Source organism: Natator depressus, chromosome 2 (assembly GCF_965152275.1).
Source record: "Natator depressus isolate rNatDep1 chromosome 2, rNatDep2.hap1, whole genome shotgun sequence".
Taxonomy (NCBI): domain Eukaryota; kingdom Metazoa; phylum Chordata; order Testudines; family Cheloniidae; genus Natator; species Natator depressus.
The window spans coordinates 118,516,063-118,542,185 of NC_134235.1; the positions used below are offsets into that span (position 1 = coordinate 118,516,063).

The 26,123-nt window shown below is 42.6% G+C and overlaps 1 protein-coding gene across 3 annotated transcripts; it reads right to left on the minus strand.

Annotated features, from left to right (window-relative positions):
* Positions 1-1,495: 1,495 nt before the first annotated feature.
* On the minus strand, positions 1,496-25,141 carry LOC141982670 (serpin B6-like). 3 transcript variants are annotated; one of them, XM_074944955.1, is made up of 7 exons: positions 25,035-25,141; positions 12,395-12,572; positions 9,554-9,691; positions 8,117-8,234; positions 7,739-7,881; positions 4,614-4,781; positions 1,496-2,900 (listed from the first exon to the last, which is right to left on the minus strand). In XM_074944955.1, the coding sequence occupies exons 2-7, from the start codon at positions 12,560-12,562 to the stop codon at positions 2,499-2,501; spliced, it is 1,137 nt and encodes a 378-aa protein (XP_074801056.1). In that variant the 5' UTR covers positions 12,563-12,572; positions 25,035-25,141; the 3' UTR covers positions 1,496-2,498. The 3 variants fall into 3 exon arrangements, with proteins under 3 accessions (XP_074801056.1, XP_074801054.1, XP_074801055.1); XM_074944953.1 differs by lacking the exon at positions 25,035-25,141 and adding an exon at positions 24,873-25,028; XM_074944954.1 differs by lacking the exon at positions 25,035-25,141 and adding an exon at positions 24,550-24,644.
* Positions 25,142-26,123: the final 982 nt, after the last annotated feature.

Consider the following 26,123-nt stretch of genomic DNA (forward strand, 5'->3'; position numbering starts at 1 on the left):
TTACTTTACCTACCACAGAAATGCAGTCACCTCTGAACTGAAGCAGATTTTCAGTATTGCATAGGAGCGTTAGTTTAGAACAGACTGAAGAAGTGGTTAATATAGGTTTCAGAATGCCTTAACCTAATTTGGGATTTGGTCAGGACACCACTGCAAACAGCCCTTGCTTTTATTTTCTTTTTTCATGGTCTTGGAACTTGACACTGAAGCATGTGACTTTAGGATTTTAAAATCCCAAAACTATGGAAGTAAAGCAGTAATATCACTCAGTTTAATTTAGTCATATAGAGCAACTTAAATTCTAAGCTTGCACTTACTTTTTAGCACAGAATTTCTACTGCATTTGAGTAATGGATGACAATTTAAAAAAAAATACACAAGTTGCAGGCAATAGTATAAATGAAACTAACAGTCTCTCATTTCTTTCCTGCCAAGTGAAAGAATTATGGGCCAAAAATCATTGCTGATGGAAGCACAAGCAACTCATCTGAAGTCAGTTGTGTTGTTCCTACCACCAATGATTTTTGGCTCCGTGGTGACAATAAGGCAGCGTGGATCTAAGATACAGGGCACTGGACTGGAAGTTAGGAAATGTGGGTGCTACTCCCAGCTCTGCCAGTGACCTGCTGTGACTTTGGACGAGGCACTTTACTTCCCCCTTCTTCTGTTTTGACTATTTTGTCTCCCTGTAGTAGGCGGTGTACAAACGCAATAGGCCCCCAGTAATGGTTGGAGCTCTAGGCACTACTGAAATACACATAATGAAATATGTTTTAATAGTGAACTGCTTCAGCTGGTAGGAGGGTTTCCCTAAATTTCTCCAGAGTTAAGGAACTGCTGTGGTGCATGCCCACTGTCAAATCCCAGGGTAGCTTAGAATGCCCTAGCTCTGCCCACAGGGATTGTTCCTTTTCACCTCCTTTAAAGTCAAGTCAGTGTTTCTGCTTCCTTACAGTTTTGTGGATAATGCCGAACTCTGTGCCAGTGCCTGTAGGGGCAAAGATTGTGAAGGGTCAGGATTTGTAGTTGGCAGAGGGAATGAAAACCTTGCATACAACCCAGGACTGGTATCTTATTGCAATTTATAATACAGTGAAAGATTATTTTCAAACAACAAGGTTTTCATTGACACTATTCCTTACCTACTCAGACTTCACTCTGCCAGGTTAAGAGGTGCTGTTGGCAAACCTAATTGGACTCTGAAACTGAATTAGCTTCAACACTCAGAACAGCACTAAATTCTGTGTTCCAAGTTAACCACTCTATTGACTCTATTTACACACGTTCTTGGCAGCCAAGTATTATAAAGGAGGCAATACATACTGGACTTCACTGGAGTGGGAGCCCTGCTAGTGCAGTCTTAGAATGGCAGAGCCTGTCTCTGGTAGTTATCGATGGCAAAAATTCACACATTTGTTTCGATCACACTACAGCTGAAGAATTACACAATTAAAACCAAACAAAACCTGACCACATAGCACTTCACATCAGTTCCTTTATTTTTGGTTCAAGGAGCAGAAACAGCAAGACCAAAATCACTATATAAAGCCACTATGGCTGGAGAGTTTAGCATTATTTGTCTGAGCAAAAAAGCTATACAAACTGCTGAGTTACATATTGCCTTCGTGGTTTGTTACATTAGATACAAATGAGAGCTCTCGCATTTAAGTTACTGTATGTGTCCTGGAAGTTCTTTATTATAATCTTTGCTATAGATAGAAATGTCTGTCCTATTTCACAAGTGTTAAAAACATTAATGTAACCCAGGTTAACTAGTGATAAGATACATGCAGAGTGAAATTCTGACCCCACTGAAGTCAATAAGAAGTTTTACCATTGACTTCAGTGGAGTTGACTTCATTCCTTGTCTTGAATAAGTACTTGATCAATTATTCCCCAATGACAGTTGTGTTAGTATTGTTCATAAAAATCTGTTAAATGGCTGCACAGCTAGACATGGAAGGAACCAGTCTGGAAAATAAGACAGGGAGAAGGGAAATTTGCAAAAAGCATTTGGAGCTCAGTCAGAAGCCAGTCTTTCTTTCTTTCTTCCTCTCCCCACAAGATCTTACCACTTGTTGCTAAGCAACCCCAAGTATGAGAACCAGATTTCTAGGGGAATATGTACAGAAATGGAGGGATGCATTAAGCAAGTAGTTATGGCTAAAGATGAGCCAGGACTCAAGCTAAAGAAATCTGCATTTATTTAGATATACAGGATACAAGGGGTGTTTTCCAGTGAACTATGGTAAATGCCATTTTAAGTCTTACCACTTGGAACAGACATTCTTAAATGATCCTATTATTTAAAACTGTTGCTTAAATTTGAATAGAGGACTACAAAAAGCGGTTTCAGGCACAAGAGAGAAGGGTGTTTAGGGTTGCACCATGTAACATACAGCATCTGTACAAATCTTGTTGCTTAGAATGCAAAAAAAAAATCCCAAGATAGTACAATGGAAATAACTTCACTGTGTTAATGGCTGCATTTTTTCCTTTTAGGGGGAACAAAATCTGCCATAGAACAGAATGTTGCCAGTTTTGTTGTGCCGGATAAAGAAGAGGAAAGGATGGTCAGCAGTGAACCGTGGTACAATCAGTGCACATCGCAAAGTGATCACTGCTGCAGTAGCAGCTGCTGCCTCAGTGCCTTCTTCGTTTACCTCCACAAAGGACTTGTGAACAACCTCAGACAGAACTAGGTCATTGCTGGCTGACATTCCAGATAAATCCACCTTCTTTCTGTCAAATGCATCAGCCATTCCCAGGCTCTTCAGAACAGGCTTCAGATCATAAGCTTGCTCCAGCTTAAATCTGGGTAAAAATACCTCCACTTCACTATAGTCCATTTCTGCATTTATCCACTCTATAAGTTTCTCATATGTAAGTTCTCTTTCCAGCTATAAGAAAAAGAGTCAAAATTAAAGAGGAAGAAAAGCCAGGAACTTATACTAATGAAACAATGACCACTGTGTGTGTTTACACAGCAGGGATTAGCATCCTTTCCTGGTCTGGAGTGAATGCTACTGCTGTAGTCAGAAGCCAAAAATAAATGGCATTCAGATACATTCTTATATCAGTATAGTCAAAAGGTCCTCTAATTAGGATCAGAGCCCCACTGTACTATATGCAAGCACCGTCACAAATCCATCTTTCGTGGTGACAAGTTAATACAATTGCATGTTGTCACTAGTAATGAAGTGTACTTAGAAGGCATGGTGTCAAGGTTCCTTCCCCACTCTGAAATCTTGGGTACAGATGTGGGGACCCGCATGAAAGACCCCCTGAGCTTATTCTTACTAGCTTAAGTTTAAAAAAAACTTCCCCAAGGTACAAACTTTGCCTTGTCCTTGACCCCTTGAACAGTATACTGCCACCACCAAGCGTTTTAAACAAAACAGAGGAAGAGACCACTTGGAGATGTCTTCCCCCCCCCCCCATCCCCCCCAAGCCCTACACACCCCCTTTCCTGGGGAGGCTTGAGAATAATATCTTAACCAATCAGTTACAAAATCATCGAAGACCCAAACCACTGGATCTTTGAACAATGGAAAAATCAGTCAGGTTCTTAAAAGAAAGGTGAAAATCAAATCTGTAAAATCAGGATGGAGAATATTTTACAGGGTATTCGGATTCAAAACACAGAGGATCCCCCTCTGGGCAAACCCTTAAACTTACAGAAAACAGGAATAAACCTCCCTCTTAACAGAGGGAAAATTCACATAAAACAAAAGAAACTAATCCGCCTTGACTGACTTACCTATACTGGTTGCAATATTGGAGGCTTGGATTAGGATGGGTTGGAGAAGATGGATTTCTGTCTGGCCTCTCTCAGTCCCAAGAGAGAACAACCACATAAACAAAGGGCACAAAACAAAAGGCTCCCCTCCCGCCCCCAAGATTTGAAAGTATCTTGTCCCCTTATTGGTCCTTTGGGTCAGGTGCCAGCCAGGTTAGCCTGAGCGTCTTAAACCTTTACAGGTAACAGGATGTTGCCTCTGGCCAGAAGGGATTTTATAGCAGTGTATACAGAAAGGTGGTTACCCTTCCCTTTATATTTATGACACATGGCTACTGTGGGAGAGGCATTACTATTTTGCCATCCCTTGCCAGCTCAGTAACAATATAGTACAGAAAGGAAATCAGTAGCTCTTGAATGGAGGAGCACTTGAAGACTCCCATATGAAGCAACCGTTAGGTACAGTGAGGGAGAGCCCAACCCACAACAGTTAGAAAGGAATATGGGGAAAATCTGTCAAACAGGAAGTGATTTTGGTGAGAATGGAAGCTCTCCAGGATCTCCTTCAGTCTGTCGCTCACTACATTCTGGCTTCATCCCACTGCCTGTGACTCCTCCTCTGGTCAACAAGTCTCTCTTTTCAGAACTTAACATTTCTCTGGACATCAGAGAGAGCTGGGTTTACTTGACAGTGACACATGGTATTCCCATCCCTTGGGGGACAGATGCAACACGTTCTCAGCTCTCCCACCTTGTGTTAATACTGGTGAGTTTAGATTTGTGAATTCAAGTCCCAAGCTCCAAATGAGATTTAGTCAAATGCTCTTCTCTGGCAGGATTTGAGCTGCCTTTGTATTCGGTACAAATGCCTTACCTGTTCCAGGCCAGTGGAATTATCTTGGATTTCATCAGGAAGTAGGATGATCATACTAGTCTCGTTATCAACATAAGGGAGGTCAAGGATTTTGGTCCGAAAGTCTGCCATGTAGCTCATGTTAAATTTAGCTTTCTTGAACATCATCTGCACTGGTTTGGTCTCATTCTTTAAAAAAGAAAAAAAAAAAGTATCAGTGTCAACAAGTAATACAGAGCCAGCATGTTGGTATTAACCTAGAAGAACTGGGATTCAAATCACTTATGACATCTGAAACTAGGCTGGACAGAGCACTAGAAAATATTGTAGGGAAGGGTCCTACCATTGCCCATTGGGTTGGGAGGGAATGAACCAGAATTTCATCAGGCTTTTCCCATTTGTAATGCCCAGTCCCTTGAGATTTATTTTCAGGAAAACAACAGAGGTATTTTAGTTGCTTAGTGTGTAGCTTCCTATCAACAAAATTGTAAAAACACTGGACCTCTGTGCCTAAAGAGTTTCACACCTGGATTCAAGCCTTTTAATTTAAAAACATTTTAATCTTGGCTTCAAATGGACAGGGAACATCTTCAGCTTAAATATTTAGTTCTTTTAGGCTACTGGTCCTGGAATGCAATCTCAAAAGAAATATAAAATATTTTACTGACATTATACAAATAATTAAATCCTAAAATTATAAAGCCACTAATGGTTTGAAATGACCATTTTGAAATCCACTATCTCCTACCCTTTTTCTTATGGAGCACAAGCTTGTGAGGCTTTTTCATTATTTTCTTGTCATTCAAGATGAGTAACAAGATGAGAAAATAGGAATTAGCCTGAAACTGTAAGGCCATTAATCCAACTTTTCCAAAACTTAAATCTAAAAGGTTAGTAGGCAGGAGATTTCAAACCTCTGACTGCTAAATGGCAAATATGGCCATCGCTGCTATTGCCTGTTAATACAGAAAAGGAGGGGTTGAGTGGACAGGGGCACAAAGTCAGATTTTCTTAAGGATCTTGCCGCATTTTAGGGAAGGAGCAGGCAGCAAAAACAAACAGTGATCCTGTAAGTAGATTAAAGAGAATGGCTATTAGTATGCTGGAAAGGCTGTTGGGAGTGTTCATGGTTGATACCAGAGAGCAGCCTAAAAGCTCAGGTAGCATCTGGATTTCTGAGTGCTTATCTGAACTCCATTTCTGACAGTTCATTATGACTAGTAAGTGTAAGCAGGCTGAGGATAAAAGAGTAAGTTTTACAGTTTGTTCTGGAAGCACTGAGATTTGTGGTCATTCCTATGACTTATAAAGTGAATTCCACAGTTGTGGGTCACCTGCTGTCTTTCACTCCAGTTTTTGTGACTGACAGTTCTGTAGTTCCTAATGAATTCCTTTAAAGGTTATATTCCTTGTCAAGAAGAAAATGCAGTCCTCTGGTAGCTCAGCCCAGTTTCAGAGACAGCTTTGAAGATTAGGGTCAAAACCTTAATATGACCCTGTATTCAGTGGGGAGTCAGCATAGTACAGATTCCCCCAACCCCCAAAGAAGAAAAGGGAGAACTAAGCAACTTCACAAGTTAGGGCTCTTTCTGGGGATGGCCTGGTAGGAAAGATTGGCACCAACTCCCCAGTAGGTCTAAGGCAGGACAATAACATTCTATCAAATGCTTCAGAGAGATCCAGTAATGTGAATGTATGTCTCTTATCCATGGACAAGAGCAGGTCATCCATCAACACTACTTGTGCTGTCTGTTACCTATCAAGATCTGAAGCCCAGATTTGGGGAGGTCAACTATACAGATGGTAAGCAGGTGTATCCACTTGCATTTTCATTACATTATTCACAAATGGGAAAGAAGTTAGACCCTCAAGCAGTAATTAGTAAAGTCTGGTTTCCATTCATGGCTTCTGGAGTGCTGGCCTGACTATAACATGTGTTGGGCTGGGCGATAAAATTCTCTCTCTAAAAGATGGCATTAAGAGACAGTAGTGCTTCCAGACACTCCTGAATGTCTTTCACCATCCAGGAAGGGATGGGTACAAGTCACACAGGATGGCTCACATTTCATTCAGTTTCTTGGCATGCAAATGGATTTAGCTCTCCAGAATCATGTTACCAGTCCCTGTTTGTGCTATTTTGAGACAGTCCCATGAGGATGGATGAGCTTCTGCAAGAAGGAGGGCTGGCCTATTGCCACAATGAGAATTACTGTATTATGCCTTGGGGTAGTATGGATGCACTTTAAGATGAGATTTTCACACTGTGATGTGAGTAGCTTAAAAAAAAAGAAACCTGATCTAATTTGTATCAATTTAATTGTGGAATCCATTTTAAAGCAAAAATGATCTTGTTTTGATCAAAGCTTGCTGTAAAGAGAAGTGTTCCATGTGCCAAAGCATCTGAACACGTGTGTTCCCTAGGACCCAATTCTTCTCACACTTTTTATACTGTTGTACCCCTTGGAATCCCAGTCATGGACCAGGACACCACTGTCCCAGCAAGAAGACCGTCCCTGTCCCAAAGAGCATACACTGATTTACCTCCACGGACTGCAGTAGAGTTGCTCCTGATTTACATTGATGTGAGGAGAATTAGCCATCGCCACAAATCAAACCTTACAAGACGTGAGGTACTTGAGCATTATTTGTGTTCCAGTTTTATCACTGGGTAAAAACTGAAGCAAAGGGGACCAGTTTCTGTAAGTAACCTTAATTCTGTGGTAGTTCTGCACACAAAACTGCAGCACATTAGAGGACAAGGAGGTTAAATGACTTCCAGGTTCTCTAACTACTGAACAATTTATGGGATCCCAATTTATGGAGTCCGACACTCGTTTTTCCACATTCTTCCCTTCCATGTTAAAATTTTATGTTAAAGGCTACCTCCCTCCAACACTGAAAAGATACAGTGAGAGGTGCAGCAGAAAGCGAAACAAGGGATACATCTAAGTTAATGTATTTAATTGAAAATGTAGTTTCAAAGATGTTTGCAATAAACTAACCAAAGGGGTTGTGTTGAGGGGATGGGATGGGATAGAATAGAGGATTGTGGTAAAGTGTATTTAGGGTAATCCTGATGAAAAGCATTTCTTGTTTTCTCTGGGTGAAGAGTACTGCAAAATTAGTGACATTTCCCTACTTCATACCTTGTTAATTTTAAATTGCCTTTCCACTGTGCAATCCTTGTTGAATTGGGTTTCCCAGTTGCCTTTGAAGTAGATGGCATTCACCAAGACCAGTCTGGTCATTGAATCAACAATACCCTGAGCCAACAGATTCTGGATTTTACCTTTAGGACACATTAAAGGAAGAATAGATTTTAGCTGGTACACACCTATCTACTTAGTTGCGTTATTAACTACAGTATCTTCTACCTACTGCACAAGACAAGAACTACATCTTGATCTGAAGGATTCAGTTCTGTTTTTCCTCTCCTTCCCTTATTGTATCTCTCCTAAGACCATATGCTTTTTAAGCAGGCTTTGGCTGTTCAGAAAGACACTGGAACTCTGCAAGCTACTTACCTTCAGTTTTTTCTTCTACCCAGGCATTTATGTGTTTTCTGGAATCTTCTGCAGCTCTAGAGAAGTCAAGTTGTTCTAGCTCTGCATGGTAGAATTTCTGGCAGGAATCTATAAATGTCTAGGACAAACAAAGCAGGGTGTCTTAACAGTTTTTTTTTTTTTTTTTTTGATGTGCAGTTGTAGAAGACTCAAACATAGAATCTACCTCTTCCTCTCCCACCCCTTCAGAAGGGGTCATAAAATAGTCTTTAACACCAACTTGTTGTCACTTCTTTTCAAACTGAATGTTTTATTTTCTATTATTACATTAGTCCAAGCAGCTGGCTTACTGACAGATCAACAAGACTGCATGCTGAGAGTAATGCAATCAATTTGCTTCGGTTTGAGAGTACAAGGCTTTGTAAATCAATCTCTAGATAAAGTTTTTTGTAACCCTCCCAGAGTAACCCAAACCTGATCTAGTTCAGAAGTGAAACCTCAGGGGGGTTCTATGTCTTTTTCTACAGTATGTGTGGATCATAACCACGTGCTCTTCAGCCTTATAAAAGGCCTGCTGTGCGAATATCAATAGGTCAGTAATTATGTGGTTAGGTCAAAATCATGCTCTCTCTCTCCAATTTGTATTTTGGAGTCTTCTATTTTATGGACCAAATGCCAAAGATGCAAAGTTTAAATATGTAATCACAGTGGTTTTAACTTTAATTGAGAAGAGGAACTCTTGATCTGAGCCAATTTATACTGGCAATCCTTTTAGTAATAGAATTACTGTAAAATGGGGCAGGTAAGGTTGATTACCTTACTGAAAATGCAAGTTTGTTTTTTAGAATCTAAAACTTGAGAGATTTTCAGTTATCTCTTAATTTTTTGAGATGAAGGAAGGGTATTGGAAAGAGTAAGGTTAAAATTAGGGGTACATGTTTTTGGACACATTTTAAAAGGGAAATGTATACCCCAGTAGCTGTTACTCTCAGCTAAGTCTTTGGAGAATTTTTAGTCATTCTTCTGTCTGATTTAAAAAAATAATTATGTGCCCATTGCTGTGTCCTTTGAATGCACTGTCCAATTTAGGGGGAAGGAAGACACCGCAAAAAGTCACACAATAAAGCCTATTACCCTCCCTGTCCACCATTTGGAGGAAATCCTTAATGTTAGCTCCTGGCCAAAAATACCTGAGTGATTAATGGAATGCTGAAGAGTTGGGGTTTGATGGACCTTCCATTGACAACGCTCTGCTCCAGTTCTCTAGAGTTTAGCGCTAGGGACTGTCAAACAGTCAGCTGAGCACATGAATGGATTTTACAAGGAGACTGGCTTTGGTTAGTCAGGTCCTGAACTACATAGTTCCTGCAGATTAAAGCCAACGCCTTTATTTGCACTCAGAAATGGAAGCGTAGCAAATGTGTTATAACACAAAAGCAAACTGAACGTTTGACTTACTGCAAGAAATTTAAACGTCTTTTCCCCATAGAGCTGGTTGGCAATCCTAAGCAAATAATTAGTGCCTGGTTTGTTAATTTCAGAAATAAGGGCCTGATATCCATCGTGAATGTCTTCAGTTTCGTCCAGAGAAAGCACCTATAGAAAAAGAGAGGAATACACTCAGCATGACACACATGTGCTGAAACATGCACTTTGGAACAGGTTAGTACAATGCCTTTCAGCAGCTTAGAGATGAAAGCTGCAGCCTGAACACCCAAGACAGCCCTAAAAGGGAAAGGATTTCCCAAAACCCAACACATTTGGAGCTCATTGTGCAGGTGAGGAGAGAGAAACTGCATACAAATTTTTACCGTGGGAATAAACACAGCTGTTCTGAAGAGACCCCTCACTCAGTCCTAGCTTTAGGGCACATAAAATGAACAGTTCTGGAGAGTTTAAAGGAAAATCATCAACTTGAAATCTACTCAGTTTCAAAACATACATGAATTTAAAGTAGGTTCGGGTCCTATACTTGTCTCTATATCCCCATGTCGATTTTTGTAGCTTTATAATTACTTTCTTTTAATTTGTTTCATTGTGCAAAAGAGCCTGACAAACAGGGAAAATGTCTCTATGGAAGAAACAGTGAAGCACCAAGTGCTGTCAAATGCACAAGTATACGAACTGGGGGGAAATGTCCCTTATTTTTCCCTAATCTTAACTGTTACTTGCAACACTAAGAGGTTAAAAAAAAAATTCAGACAAGGTAAGATTTATGTTGATGGTATCCCTTTCAACAGTCCTTTTCCCAAAGCTTCTAGCAATGTTTTGGAACTATGCCTTCAATTCAAGCACTACCATAGGATGCTGCTGTCTTTGCAACATGGTCTCCATTTTGCCTTCCATAATGGATTTTTGTTGCATCATTTTATGTTTGCATTGTTCCATTCCTCATTCTTTTCCTTCTTCACTAAGATGAAGCACCTTATAGTACAATAGTTAGCACAGGTTCTCTTGGGAATACATTCAAGAACAGATCTGGCTTTTATCTGAGCTTAAACATTAGTGGAATGAAGAAATGTTATGGAATGACTTAGTGCTCCAGTACATTAGTCCTTTGCTTTAATATGAACAAGATTTATTTACTAGAGATCAAGAATGGCTCTTATAGTATGAAACACTGTAGTGAAGTAAGACACCCTGAACATCCTTTTCTAAGGGAAAACTTTAGCTCTACAGTGCTTCATTGCATGTGGGGAGGCAAATGCCCAAAGTGACAAAAATAGCCCAAGACCTCAGAGGCTTCCCAAAGGACCAAACAGACAACAGGGGAGACGGGCAGCTCATCGAAGGCACAGTCCCCATCGGACACAACAGGCCCAATTCAACCAAATGCAGTCTGGGATAACTCTGAGGGAGACCCATGGTAAGTCTCTGGGCTAAATTCACTGATGTCACATCTAGTAGGTCAACGTTTTGAAAATCAAGATCAAGCCAAACTTTGCTTTCATTTACATAGGTGTAAATCGGACACAATTCCATTGAAATCTAATAGTTACTCCAGTTTTACACCAATGCAACAGAAGAATTTGTCTCAATGTTTAAATAAACATTGTAGTTTAAATAAATAACCCTAGTATCAAAGCTTAAAATTCACCCTTGGTTTGAGTTAAAGTGACACTAAAAAGATTGAATTTTTACAAAAAAACTACCTCCCAAATGTTGGGTTTGCTTCAAAGTAATAACTGCTAAAAAATGCCATGGTATGAATTCCAGGACAATTGCAGAGCTGTTGTACTGCTTGATATTTTGAGCAACAGATTTTATTGACACAGAACAAGGGAATGTTCACACCCACTGTCACGGACTCACAGGTCATGCCACTTCGGCACACCCACTAGTGCATGTAATTTTTAGCAACATCATTCTAAACAAAAAGTCATATACATGCCAATTCTAAAAGTCCTTACAGATTATAAGGAATCAGTTTTAACTCCACCCTATTTTACTGTTGAAGCTGCACATTTAGACATACTCTTCCCCTCCCCAAGCCAAATATTGTATAAGGCTCTAAGTGGACAGCTATAAATCTAGTTTTGAAATTTGTAATTCTCACCCCAAGACTCCAAGTAGACTATACTAAAAATATAAGAGAAGTACAAGCTAAGAGAACCTAAAAGGATGTAGATGCCACACAGAAGTCCTTCCCTCTAATAACCTCTTTTCAGCCAGATCTCAGGGCCTCAACTCCATGCTCATCTTCCCTGACTCCTGCCAATTTTGCCACTATTGATCACTCTCCTTTTCTAAATCTTGTTCTCCCTTAGCATTTGTGACTCCATCTCCTGGTTCTCCTCTTAGGTCTTTGCTTGAGCTTTCAGTGGGACCTCAGGGCTCCATACTTGGCACCCAACTCTTCTTCCCTAGGCCCTCTTTCTCTCTCGAGGTTCTGAGTGCTCATTGGAGCAGGATTTGGCATTAAGAATTTAATGAACGAGGCCTACATTTTCAAAAGCGACTAGTGATTTTTTTTGGTTGCCCAACTTGACACCTTACAGGGGGCCTGATTTTAAGAAAATGCTCCTGGCTATGTTTTTAAGACATATTTAGGTTACTAGTATAATCTGATATTAATAGCAGAGAATATAATTGAAGAAGTTATTTTCTAACTCTTGAGGCAGCTAGACAGCTCTCTCTTTTTCAAGGCACCTCAGCTGTATGGTGCCACCAAAATTCTACTCTCAGGCTCACAAGGATAATAATGGGAGTTTTCCATAGGTACAGAACATTCAATAGAGATCTGTAGTTCAGCTTCTAGAGCAAAGTTGTGTTAAGCGGTTCAAGTTTATCCAGACATACCTTTGCCATCTGGGCTGCAGTGTTACCTTTTGCACCCAAAAAAACCATGGACAAAGCAGAGGAGATACTCAAAGGAGAAAAGAATAAGTTCTGTGTATTGGCATTTTCACTCAGCTTTTTGAATAGGTTGAGTGCAAAGGTGGTGTTTGCTTTACTGAGGTTATCCATGGTTCAGAACCTATAAGATAAAACACAAAGGAAAGATCATATAAGATACAGATTTAAAATATAATGGAGTATTTAATGTGCCAGATTCTCAGCTGGTATAAAGCACCATAACTCCACTGAAGTCAGTGGAACCACACTGGTTTTACACCACCTCAGGATCTAGCACAGGGTCAAATAAGTTTAAGGACAATGTGTTCTGTCTCTCTCTCTCTCAAAATCCAAGTTTATATAAGAGCCTTCAGATAACAAGTGGGACAAACTCACAAAAATTGCAAAGTTTTCCAATTGTCTAAGATTCATGTTGATTTTCAAAAACATTATACACAGTTTTTCAGGAATTCAGTACCTAGCTTACAGAACTGTCTAGCCACACGAATACAATTTATATTTCATATTTATACAAGTGATCCAAATTTATCAGCAGATGTTGAATTTGTTCTATATTTAATGATCATTATTGGAGGCACGTTGTTTAAGTCACAGTTGTGCAATACTTAATGCCTCAAATTTACTTTAATCCAACCTGCAGTACATAATTATTTGAATTTATATTACATTTTCTGGTGTAAAATATTCACTGCATGTACTTTATGATCTGGGTTGGTAACTTTCTTAGTCAACTAAAAAGTGATTTTGGGTTTAAAGTTCTATAAACATCTGCCTTATTCACTCATTAGTGGTAAATCCACATATTACTTCTCTGTTTCTAGCTCACTAGGATAGTGTTTGTCTTCTATTTCACAGCAGAGTTATGGAAAGTGGATCCTGCGACTATATGTCCTAAGAGGGGTGGAGTGCCACTTCTGCAGAGATAGGGAGATTGAGGCAAAATGGGAAAAGAAGTAGGAAAATATAATGGGCACAGTAGGAAGAGAGAGAGGTTATGATGGTGAGGGAAACACAGGTACGAAAAGAGCTCTTTATAATAGACTTTTCTCTTTAATGTTTCAGTCATTTTTAACTTCCTTTCCTCTTCCCTTCCTGACACCTCAATTAGAGGGCAATTGTTCAGCACTGGTTAGTTTTATACTCTCAGCCCATCTATTCCTGTGTCAGTGACCAACAGGAGATTCTGCTTCCAGCATTTTTCACTCAACCAATTGGGAGCAATCATGACAAGAGGATTTTAAAAGGAATATTATCCTTAATTCACATTGTAATATGACAGACTCTTTAGGATTAAAGAAAGTCTAATGAAGATGAGTAGTAAACATATGTGCCCATCCAAGAACACATACTAGTAATAAAACAAAGTTTGTGTTGGCATCTGATGACTGTTCTGTAGCTTATATGAAGTTAATTTGGTTGTCTCCATCCAATAGCCAGTGAAAAGGAGCCCACATTGCAGTCTGTTTACTAATCTCCATAACATAGTGGCTTTATTTTTATGCTGCCACCCGGTAGTTGCTCATTATAAATATACTTATGCATAAAGAAATTACTGGAAGGCTCCCAATTTGGGTGCCACATTTCAGGAAAGGTGGACAGATTGGAGAGAATCCAGAGAAGAGCAACAAAAACGATTAAAGGTCTAGAAAACATGACTTATGAGGAAAGACTGAAAAATCTGGGTTTGTTTAGTCTAGAAAAGAGAAAATTGAGAGAAGACATGATAACAGTTTTCAGGTACGCAAAAGTTGTTACAAGGAGGAGGGAGAAAAATAGTTTTTCTTAACCTCCGAGGATAGGACAAGAAGCAATGGGCTTAAACTGCAGCAAGGGAGGTTTAGGTTGGACATTAGGAAAAACTTCCTAACTGTCAGGTTAAGCACTGGAATAAATTGCCTAGGGAGGTTGTGGAATCTCCGTCATTGGAGATTTTTAAGAGCAGGTGTCAAGGTTCCTTCCCCGCTCTGAACTCTAGGGTACCGATGTGGGGACCTGCATGAAAGACCCCCTAAGCTTATTTTTACCAGCTCAGGTTAAAAAATTCCCCGAGGTACAAACTTTGCCTTGTCCTTGAACCGTATGCTGCCACCACCAAGCGTGTTAAACAAAGAACAGCGAAAGAACCCACTTGGAGACGTCTTCCCCCAAAATATCCCCCCAAGCCCTACACCCCCTTTCCTGGGGAAGGCTTGATAAAAATCCTCACCAATTTGTACAGGTGAACACAGACCCAAACCCTTGGATCTTAAGAACAATGAAAAAGCAATCAGGTTCTCCAAAGAAGAATTTTAATTAAAGTAAAAGAATCACCTCTGTAAAATCAGGATGGTAAATACCTTACAGGGAAAACAGATTCAAAACATATAGAGAATCCCTCTAGGCAAAACCTTAAGTTACAAAAAGACACAAAAACAGGAATATACATTCCATTCAGTACAGTGTATTTTACCAGCCATTAAACAAAAGGAAATCTAACGCATTTCTAGCTAGATTACTTACTAACTTTACAGAGTTTCTGAGACTGCATTCCTGATCTGTTCCCAGCAAAAGCATCACACAGACAGACCCTTTGTTTCCCCTCTTCCCGATTTGAAAGTATCTTGTCTCCTCATTGGTCATTTTGGTCAGGTGTCAGCGAGGTTACCTTCACTTCTTAACCCTTTACAGGTGAAAGGGTTTTGTCTCTGGCCAGGAGGAATTTTATAGCACTGTATACAGAAAGGTAGTTGTCCTTCCCTTTATTTTTATGACAGCAGGTTATAAAAACCTCTGTCAGAAATGGCCTAGATAATACTTAGTCCTACCAGGAGTGCAGGGGACTGGACTAGATGACCTCTCAAGGTTCCTTCCAGTCCTATTATTCTATGATTCTATGAATTAGAGCTGATTGATATGTTTTGTATTTTCAGAACCTATAACCAGCAGGCAATACTAATTTAAATTAATTGTTGGGGGGGGGATTTATTTGGTTAGTGATATGGCAATAAAGAGCTAAAAGAAACTGGAGAGTCTTTACAAAACTGTCAAGGCAACTTTCTAATAAAAATATTCTAAAACTATTCAGCTATTTAGGGGATTTCTCAAGTGCACAGTTACAGCACAGTAGCAAAGAAATCATTTTTGTAGAAGGATGGACTGTTGATTACAGTGCTATTTTGGGACGCAGGAGACCCAGTATCAACTCTCTGGTCTGCTACAGGCTTCCTGTGTGGCCTTGGGCAAGACACACAGGCTATGTCTACACTGCAGTGAAAGACCTGAGGCACAGATGTGTCTAGCGTGGGTCAGCTGACTCAGGGCTGCAGGGCTATAAAACTTCAGTATAGAATTCAGGCACAAGCTGAAGTCTAGCCACTGAGACCCCATGAGGGGGGAGGGTCCCAGAGCCCAGACTCCATCCTATTGCCCCATTGACTCTTGAAAGAAAAAGAAAAAAAAAAAAGAGGGGAGAGGAACTACTGTTGGTCATGATGACATCCAGAGATTACAAATTGGTTCCTGTTGCAGTGTTACCAGAAACTCGAAGTCTGATTCAGTCCATGTTTGGTTACCCTAAGTACCATTGGAACATGAGACACTTGTGTACTGTAAAGCTTAGACTGAATTTAAAAAAAGAATCCACAGAGAATTTTACACCACACAGGTAAACACTTGCACTTGCACTTCCGAGGTTGTTAGAAAATAAGTGCGAACAGTCCACCTGGAGGACGTGGGGGAGGGGTAAATGTTAACCTGAGGTTACAGATCCAGCTACCTACAACATGAGCAGTTGAGATGATAATAATGGATTAACTACAGATAACAATTTACAGCCATTTTATGATCTCAGCCAGTAACAAAAACTTCAAAATGTCTCAAATCTTTTATCCTAAGGCAGCAACTAACATTGGTATGTTTATTGCTACAAAACACAAACCTACACCAAATTCACATTCCCAACTCACAATGTCTAACACAGAGGAAAAAACCCACATCCTACCAACTTCTTGTTTCAACAAAAAAAAAAAATGCTTGCTATCAGCTTTGCTGTTAACTAAGGCATTATTCAACACGCCTGCCAAACTGTCAAGTATATTTGTCTGATATTGTACGTTACTGTAACTGACTCAAGACAGAGGCTTTGTTAAACTCAGGAAAGAGTGCAAAAGAACTGCATTTAAATTAAAAATAAGAGCACCAATCTCCACAGCCCTCCAGCCCTCACAAAGAGAAAAACATTTAGTTGGAGATTTTTTTTTTCTGTTTCACTGAGAATGATTAACTAAAATTTAAATTTGAGATTAACCAGGATGGGTTTTCTACCCATCATCATCTGATTGATCTTTAGATATTTGAGGTGTACTCTGAAAATTATCAGAGCTCAAGCAATAAGAAGGGCATTTACTCTACAACACTGAATTAAGGATAATGTTGGGGACACTGGGCATGGCCACTAGGTAACTCGACGGTATGGAAGACCATGAGTGTCGATGAAGCCCCCTCGCACTAGGCCCAAGTGTCCTTGGCCCCCCCTCCCGGAGGCACTCACAACAGTTATGCTGGGGATTTTGCAACAATATGTTGCAAAATCAGACTGTCTGAAACTAAACAAGGCCAGACAGGGCAGATATGGCAGAACAATGCTGAACAAAGCAGCTTTATATATGGTTTAACAGATGGTACAAAGAAAAAGGGAACTAGCTGGTATCTGGATTGGCCGGCTATATGGATATTTAGGGCAGCTTGCTATTGGATAAGTATGTTGAAGAAAGGATGTATAAAAGTCTGTGTAACTTCCTGCTCTGTGTACAGGATTTGAGGTTACTGCCTCCCTATACCAGTTGAAGCTTCAAATAAACTTTTCCGCTTCTCCACCCCGTTGTGATTATTGGGTGACGCACACCGGGCAACGAACCTTGCTGTTGCCTGCCTCGGGCACTCTGTGCCGGCAACAATAATATTTAGTGATGTCACTTTGTGGGACTTACAAAAAATAAAAAATTTTGCCCTGCACAGAATGCAGTTAAGTTTACTCATGCAAATTTTTGTAGCCATCTTACTGGAAAACACACTCCAACCACATTGTATGTTACAACTGCAATAGCAAAAATCCTACTAGACACACACGCTAGCCGGTTGAACTGTTGTAACACAGCAGATTTTCTATGTAATTCCATCGAAAAGTTTTATTGTTCCAGCAATCCAAGCAAAAGACTGGGAACCAGAAGCTCTTTTCCTGGTTCTGAAATGGACTTTCTCTGTGGTCTAAGATAAGTAACTCCACATCTTATTCCTCTGAGCTGTCAGAAAGGGATAACCCAGTACTACCAGAATTTTGAAATAAAAAAAAAAATGCTATTTAAAGATTATTTTTTGTGACAAAGTTTTCAGTTTTGATTCCATCCAGCGAACACCTAAACAATTATTTTTAAAGTATTGGAAGAAAAATACCATCATGCCCTTGCAAATTTCGTAAGTTTCCACTTTCAGACATACTTTGCAGTATGCTTATTGTAGTCGGCTACACTTCGATTATTTTTCTGCCATTGGTCTAATTGACTACATGTAGTGACTGGGCCTTTCTCAGAGACTAGAATTCAGGGGTTCTCATAAAAAATTTTTTGGTGGCCTCAGAGTACGGCCACCAACTCTTGCTGGTGGTCGCACTGACACTATTTCCTAAATTACTTTATTCACTTTAGGAAAAATAAATATATATGCACATATAGACATCCAAATCATTGTAATTTACTTATGTAGGTTTTTTTTTTTTTGCAGACTCAATAATAAAAATAATGCTGTGAAAAGTGATATTTGCACGTTTGTTAATACCACTTTTCGCAGCAAGCCCCAGGACAAATTAAGCCCTGGATGGAGGGGGAATCAGCAGGGGTCAGGAGCAATGGGGGGATGGATGTAGGACCAGGAAGGCAGTGGGGTCCAGGGGCAATGGGGGTGGGGGGTTGGATGCAGGGCCAGGTGAGGCAGCAGGGATCAGGAGTGATGGGGGTGGACGGTGAGCCCTGTGACCAGACCTGGGGGTCAGTGCCAGCGGCCAGAGCACGGGGGCAGGAGCTGCACAGTCAGAGTCAGGAGCCGAAGTCAGAACCTGCTGCTGTGTGCCCGGAGCTGTGGCTCAGCCCCAGGGCCAGCACCTGCCAGGGCTGGGGATCGGCACCCAGGGCCAGCTCCTGCCAGAGCTCAGGTCGGCACTCACGGCAGGGGCTGGGGAGTCAGTACCTGGGACCAGTGGCCGTTGCTGCAAGTCCAGAGCTAGGGGTCGGCAGCCAGGGCTTGGAGTTGGAGCCTGCCGCCACGCAGACGGGGGTTGGTGCCCGCCACCAGGAATCTGCACCCAGGGCTAGATCTGCACTCCTAGAGCCCGGGGTTGGCATCCACTGATGCACAGCCAGGGCTAGGGGTCAGTGGCCAGGCCAGCTCCTGTGATCAGCAGCCAGGGCTGGGGATCCGCAGCTGGGGCTGGCATCAGGAATTGGTAATCACTGACAGGGATTGACGCCCAGGACCAGCACCCACCAGAGCCCAGGATGGTGTCCACTGTTGTACAGCTGGGGTTAGGGGTTGGCATTGAGGGCTCGTGACCAGGGCTGGGAGTCAGAACACGGAGCCAGGGGTTGGTGCCGCAGAGCCAGAGCCAGGAATCAGAGCCTGCCGCCGCACAGCTAGGGGTTGGAGCCTGAAGCCCTGTGGGCCTGGCTGCAGGCCGGGGCCACGTGGCTAGAGCTAGGGGTCAGCACCCAAAACATCGCGGCTGCAGCCAGGTGTTGGCGCACAAAGCCCCGTGGTTGAAGCCCTGGTCCACACAGCCCGGCTCCCTAAATCCCACCACCCAACCACCCCAAGACTGAAGCCCAACCCCTGCTGTGCCCCTGCCCCATAGGTCCAGAATTCACCTTGCTTCTTCAGGGTTGTGCCTCACCTGTCTCCAGAGGCGGTTCAGGTGGTGCATCCTGGAAGGGAACAACGGGGGGGGGGGGGGGAGATAATGCTTTGCTCCCTCTCCCCCATCACCACCCAGGTGGTCTGTGGCCCCACAAAAAGCCCCTGGTGGTCACATTTGAGAAACACTGGACTGGATTATCTATTCCCAGTAAAAAGAAAAGGAGTACTTGTGGCACTTTAGAGACTAACCAATTTATTTGAGCATAAGCTTTCGTGAGCTACAGCTCACTTCATCGGATGCATACTGTGGAAAGTGTAGAAGATCTTTTTATACACACAAAAAGATCTTCTACACTTTCCATAGTATGCATCCGATGAAGTGAGCTGTAGCTCACGAAAGCTTATGCTCAAATAAATTGGTTAGTCTCCAAGATGCCACAAGTACTCCTTTTCTTTTTGCGAATACAGACTAACACGGCTGTTACTCTATTCCCAGTGTTACTATTTGTGTTGGGTTTCTAGGTTACAGAATATCATGGTCCTGACAGCTGTCACACAGATAAGACTTCTGATTTGCCAGCAAGATAGTTCCATTAATACACAGGTCTGAGAGCCAAGTGCAGTGAATGGGTTTGGGAAGAGGCAGAAGAGAAAATTGTCAGACTCATCAAATGTCCAAACTTGTAGACCACATTTACGTTAACAGCGATGCAAAGATGATCCATCTAGGTTGTTACGTGGTCACCCAGTACCATTGTATCCACATGCCTTCCATCGGGACATAACATTTTGAATTTAGGGTATGCACTCTCATCAATGGATGTGTCTCTTTTAGGAGTTGTTCACTGTGAGAAAGGTTGTTTTGTTTAAAATGGAAAGTTTCAAAGGAACCACTCTGTTGGGGGCAATCTCAGTGCTCAGGGGTGCTTAATTCCTGATTCAAAGTTTGCACGGAGTCTGCAACACAGACCTTTTGCCCCAACCTGCTGGTTTTTTTATTCACGTCACTTACAGCTGAATGGATCCGCCTAGAATATGAGCGGTTTAGTTAAAGATTGCAAAATTAGAGTTCATGATCTATTGTGTGCTGTGAGACGAACCACATGATTCGAGTGAAGTCACCAATACAAGCTCAGCATGACTGATCTGCACCTTTATAACTTGTCACTTGTGCCAATCTGCACACTGTAACCGCTCTGATTCCCTTTTTCCAGCCCTCATGATCAGCAGTTGATAAGTAATCTTACAGTAATGCGTCCACTGGACAAGAACTACACTCTTTGGAATGGCCTGCTCACATCCCACTTATCAAGAAAATTGAGGGTTGGGAGTGGAAGACAGATCTCTTCTATTTTATATCATACAGAGTGAGAGAGAATGGACAATCTTATTTTTGTTTTCCATATTTTTCAATATTAGATGGTGTGCTGGGGGAGGAAGTCTTGACTAGTGCATTCCTATGCACTGGCTATTCCTCAGCTGCCACAAGGCCTATCAATCCAAGACAGACAGGGTACAAATTAGGGAAGCCCTGTGGGATACTCTAACCCACACTGAAGGGCCAGAGGATACGGATGAGGTGTAAGCCAATTTGCCCCCTCCCTGTACTAGAATTGGATCTCCCTCTCTCTTGTGTAGATGTGATACATGTTTTACAGTTTTAAATTCCCGTGGTGTTTTTTGCTTATTTGGTTTTTGCATCATGTACCTTTTTGGCACTATTAAAAGCACCTTGAACTTAAGTTGCAAGTTGATTGAAATTAAATTTATTATGTTCTAGAAAAACAACAGACTCAGTACTGGCATTTGTTCTTTGTCCTCCTTGACTCCAAACTAGGAGACAAGAAAGCAAATCGCAGACCTGCTAGCTCCTAAACACCTCTGACCAAATATTGCAAGACCGATCTGTTGTGATCATGCTGTCTTATTACTGAAGACAGAAGTTTATCCAAACCCTAAAACAGATAATCAACATACAAAGGGGCACTCACTCTGGTTCCGAGATAGTGCTAACTTGGAAATAGCAGAAATACATTTGGACTCTGTTTGATTTAGAATATTAATTGACCATCTGGTTTGATGGCAATATTACCGAGTAACTGAATCATCTGCCCTTTTCCATTTTACAATAATCCTACTAGGAAAAAGAACATTCTTCTCCCTCTCCCTTAGAGGAAAGCATCTCTCTGTGGTATACAGGTCTATGTATATCACGGGCCCTATTATTAGGCCTAGCCAATCAGATTCCTTTCATGACTATGATAATGGAGTTGGTTTTTTAGTTTACCAAACAGTGGAGTCTGTATGTGCGCTGGTACAGACGGCTACATGTCAGAGGGAATAAAATTCTGGGATCTCATAAAAGGGCATTTCTCGTATTTCCCCTTTGCTCTGTGCTGTGTAGGATAACTCCCTGCATTACAGTGTGAGTTTCCATGCCACAACAGATAATTCTTTTGTAATTTAGAAAAATTTCTAGATCTATGGTCAACACACTCTAAAAAGAACCAATCCTGCAATCATGACAGCTGCCACAGGCTTTACAGTCTTGCAAATTTGCAGTGCATTTCTCCTCTAGTTACTGAAGCTGAAAGAGGGAAAAGAGTCAAAATTAGGGGAAAAAATCAAATGTATTTGATAACTGCTAACCTGCATATACATGAGAATAAGAGCTACCTTTTTCAGAATTGACATAACATTTAAAAACTATCACAGAGATATTAAGAGGCTATAATAATAAAAGAGCACTTAATTTCACATTGTTCCTCACAGTGCATCCGAGGCACGTGTCAGGTAGCAGTGTGTATCATGTTGCCCATCTCTGTTTAAATACTGTACTTAACGTATACATATTCAATAAATCCAGTTGAACGAAACAAAAAGTTATGGAGTAGAAATGGGAAACTAGGAGATGTGAGGGATTTGTTTATCAAAGGGCTTGCTCCCCTTCCAAACTGCATTACGTTCAAGCTTCTTGTTCTTGACTTCAAGGCCCTGCATAACTGGTCTACCTTCTTTGTCTGTTCATTCCAACACCCCCCCCCCCCCCACCGCCCCCAATGCCAAAACTGCCCCAGTCCCTCCACTCTACCCCTGCTAGCAAACATCAAGTTTGTATAGGACTCAGATTTTAAGGATTACAGTGGTCCCTCATGACCATCCGCCTAACTCGAAGAGTTTCACTCTCCTTATGAGCATGTGAAGGTACTTCAGACACTCTCATGAGGGCAACATCAACCCCATAACTTGTGGTTGAACTACAGCATCTCTTAATTTAAAAATGTGAAGTGATTGAGACACCATCAAGTCTTTTGGTAAGTTATTTCAATGGTTAATTATCCTCCCTGTTCAAAATGTGCACTTTACTTTCCATTTGATTTTGTCAAGCTTCAACTTCCAGCTATAGGATCTCGTTATGCCTCTGTCTGCTATATTAAAGAACCTCTACTACCAAATATCTTCTCTCCACGTCGGCACTTCTCCCATGCATGAAACTCCCTTCTTGAACTAGTCTGCAAAGCAACTTCAATCCCCATATTTAAATCCTTCCTTAAGGCCCATTCCAAATGTGACAACTACAAGGCAGCCAATTGATTAGTTTTTGTCAAATCAATGTCAAAAATCTCTTCTCTGCTCTCTGAATACTGTGAATAGTTTTGAATTTTAAAAATTCATCTCATAAAAAATTGTGTATGCATACCTATATCTATCTCCCCTTGTGTGGGAGTGTAATGGGAGCCAAGGCAGTATTTAACAAGTTGTAATGTTTGTGCAGATATACTGTTATCTTAAAAACTAAGGCCACAATCTTGCAGTAAGTCTGTCTGCATGTCTGGACCTCTGCAGCCTGCTAGGACTCCATGAAGCAGTGAGTGGGCCATTATGCAGGGTTTGCTTGAGGACTGGGGCCTAAAGGGTGTATCCAGAAGTGGCTATCCCCACCCCTCAAAAAGAAAAAGCTTGTTTTACTCTAATACATAAGACTGTCTGGTGACCACAATGTCACATAACTTTAGAAATACAGTTAGCTCTATCTGTAAAGTGAGGAAAAGAAAGTGAGGAACCCAGGATGTGCATAATACAAGCAATGAGTCAGAAAAAATATAATCCCCACATTTCAATTAAAATTTAATTCAGGTTCACAGTCTAACCTTCCAGTGAGTTTGTACTGTCTGTTTTAGAGACTTATTAGAGAGACAAGGTGGGGAAGGCAACAGCTTTTATTGGAGCAACTTCTGTTGGTGAGACAGACAAGTTTTAAAACTTCTTCGGGTCTCAGAAAGGTATTGAAGAGCTCTGTATAGCTGGAAAGCTTGTCTCTCTCACCAACAGAAGTTGGTCTAATAAAAGCTATTACCTCACCCACCTTGTCTCTTATATCTTGGGACTAACAGGGCTACAACATTATATACTTATTGAAATACCAGCCAAAACAACATGCGGGCCTTGCAGTGGATCGTAAAATCTTCAGACTCAGTTTTGTCATGGGTAGTGCGGATTTATGCCATGATACAGAGGTTATGAAAATAACTGTAGTATGTTCATTGCAAGTTTTATTGCCTCCTTCACTCCTGGGCTGCAGGGATTCATTTAGAGACACTTGCCCTGTTTTACTGCCTCAGTGAATGGCAGTGCCAGGCACCTCCCATCGCCAGAGCCTCTCCCCCAAGAGTCAGCAGCCAAGACAGGGCCCCTGTATGTGCAACGGATTTAATAAATCCCAAGTACCAGCAACCTGTGCTGCGTGTACCACACCCACCAGCTCTGTCCTACCCCACCGGCAAGGGAACCAGGGAAGGGTCCTTGGCTGGCACTAAGAAACCCAGCGCCAGGCGCACAGAATCACAGGGTTAGGAGGCACCATAAGGCTAAATAACCCCCCTCCTCCACCTGGTCTTACTGGGAGGAGGAAACCACAGGCCGAGCCACCTTCTCAAGGCAGGGAAAGGCCCCCAGGTGCCTACTGTGAGTTGTGGAGTCAAGATTCCGGGGTCTGGTCTCCTAGGAGCCTGACTCCTCCCCTGTCCCCGCCATACGCCCCCAGGCAGAGCTGCCCCCTCGCTCCCGCCCATCCCACCAGGAGCACAGGGTGCCGCACCCCCCGGCTGCGGCGGCTTCCATCACACGCGGTTCGGTTCCTGGCTCTCACCCCCCACCGCACACGCTGTCCCAGCGCCCCGAGCGGGAGCGGTCACTGCAAGAGAAACCAAACTCACCGGACACCAGCGGGACCCCCCCGCCCTCGGCTGCTTGAGCCAGCCCCGCTGGGGCCGATGCCCAGGGCCGACTCCGCCTCCCAGCGTCTCCTGCCCGCCCGCCAGACCCGAGCGACCCCGAGCCCCAGGCTGGAAACTAAACACAAGTCGCGGCCCCGGCCCCGCCCCCGCCCCGCAGCCCTGCCGCCGCCGCCTGGCTCCGGGTTCCTAGCGCGCCCCAGGCAGCGAGCGCGGCAGCACCCGCCCCACACGCGGGCGGCCCCCGGGCACCGCGGCAGGGGGCGCCAGGCCGGGGCTGGAACCAGGGGCGGCTGCTGCGGTACCGGTGCGGGAGCGGCTGGCGGCGTCGATCGCTGCTGAGCGCAGGTCGAGTGAAGCGGCTCCGGTGGCGCTGGGCAAAGGGGAGGTGGCCTCGGGCTTGTGTTAGCTCCGCTGAGCCCCGGCGTCTCTCCCTCCTGTCCCCGGAAGCGCCTGGAGCCACCCACGGGGCGTTTCATCCCTCAGCCTCCGCCCGTCCCTGGTTTCCTGCACTATCTGCAGAGGGCGCGGCGGGGCCCGGTTTGCAGGACCGATGTTTATCCGGCAGAGTTACGTGCCAGCGCGTTGCCCGAGGCTGGCCTACTACCGAGCGGGTGCACATCCTCATTGCTCGCGCTGAGAGAGACGCTTGGGGCCCCTTCTCTGCCGTTTGCCTATTGAGTTTCAAGGCGGCCCCACTTTCTAAGCCCCCCCGCCCCCCCCCCCCCAGCGCGCTGTTGGAGGAGAGAAGGGTGAACAGAAATCTGGGTGGAGGAGAGACATGCTGGAAAGTTTCAGGCGGGGGGGCTAGATAGGGACCTCTACGCTGTGCTGTACGGTCTGTGACCCCCCCCCCCCCCGGCCATTTTTTTCTACCAGAACAAAAGATCTAAGTCCATAATAATTTATTATGCCTTAAAACTGAAGGAGAGTGATGCAGGTGGAAAAGAAAATCTATTTTCGTTTATATAGACGAGGGGCGGAAAGGGGAATGTACTGTACGGTCAGGTTTGGCTGCAAATGTACATTGTGTAAACTGTACATACAGAGTATTTTTCACTTGTGAGGGAGGTGCACAACTGGTTCATTATGATATTTTATGTGGACGTGTACACTCGTCTAGAAAAGTAAGATTTATTTATTTTTGTTTGGGTATAATCAGTTTTACAGTATTTCTTTCAGGCAGCATAAACCCTGCCGGCTTAGACAGATAGTTCTGGTCAGCATCTGTGACTCTAGTACAGCTGTCCTGTGAAAACAGGCTTGTTAAGCAGCTGAACAAATAAAACTCAGGTCCAGTGGTGTCACAAGCAGCTGGCACAAAGCAAACAATTTTCAGCATTTAATCTGGGCCAAACTGAACCCTGCAGTAATAGAATTCAAATTCACTGACTTCAGTGTACATGAATTAGGTTTGTTGTCTGAATCTATATTTATATATATGTATTTGGGTACATATAGAAAAAAGTTTTTAAGTATTTTTCTTTGTATTAGTGAGCTACTTATGTTCAGGGAAGCTTGCACACACCGCCTTCTCTGCTGGTTTGAGTTCTGTT

Excerpts from the sequence above, each read along its gene's own strand:
- LOC141982670 (XM_074944955.1), bottom strand. The coding sequence starts at position 12,562 with ATGGATAACCTCAGTAAAGCAAACACCACCTTTGCACTCAACCTATTC. Across the intron at positions 7,882-8,116 it reads GGTAGAAGAAAAAACTGAAG|GTAAAATCCAGAATCTGTTG; the intron begins GTAAGTAGCTTG and ends TGTGTCCTAAAG. Across the intron at positions 4,782-7,738 it reads GGCAATTTAAAATTAACAAG|AATGAGACCAAACCAGTGCA; the intron begins GTATGAAGTAGG and ends TCTTTTTTAAAG.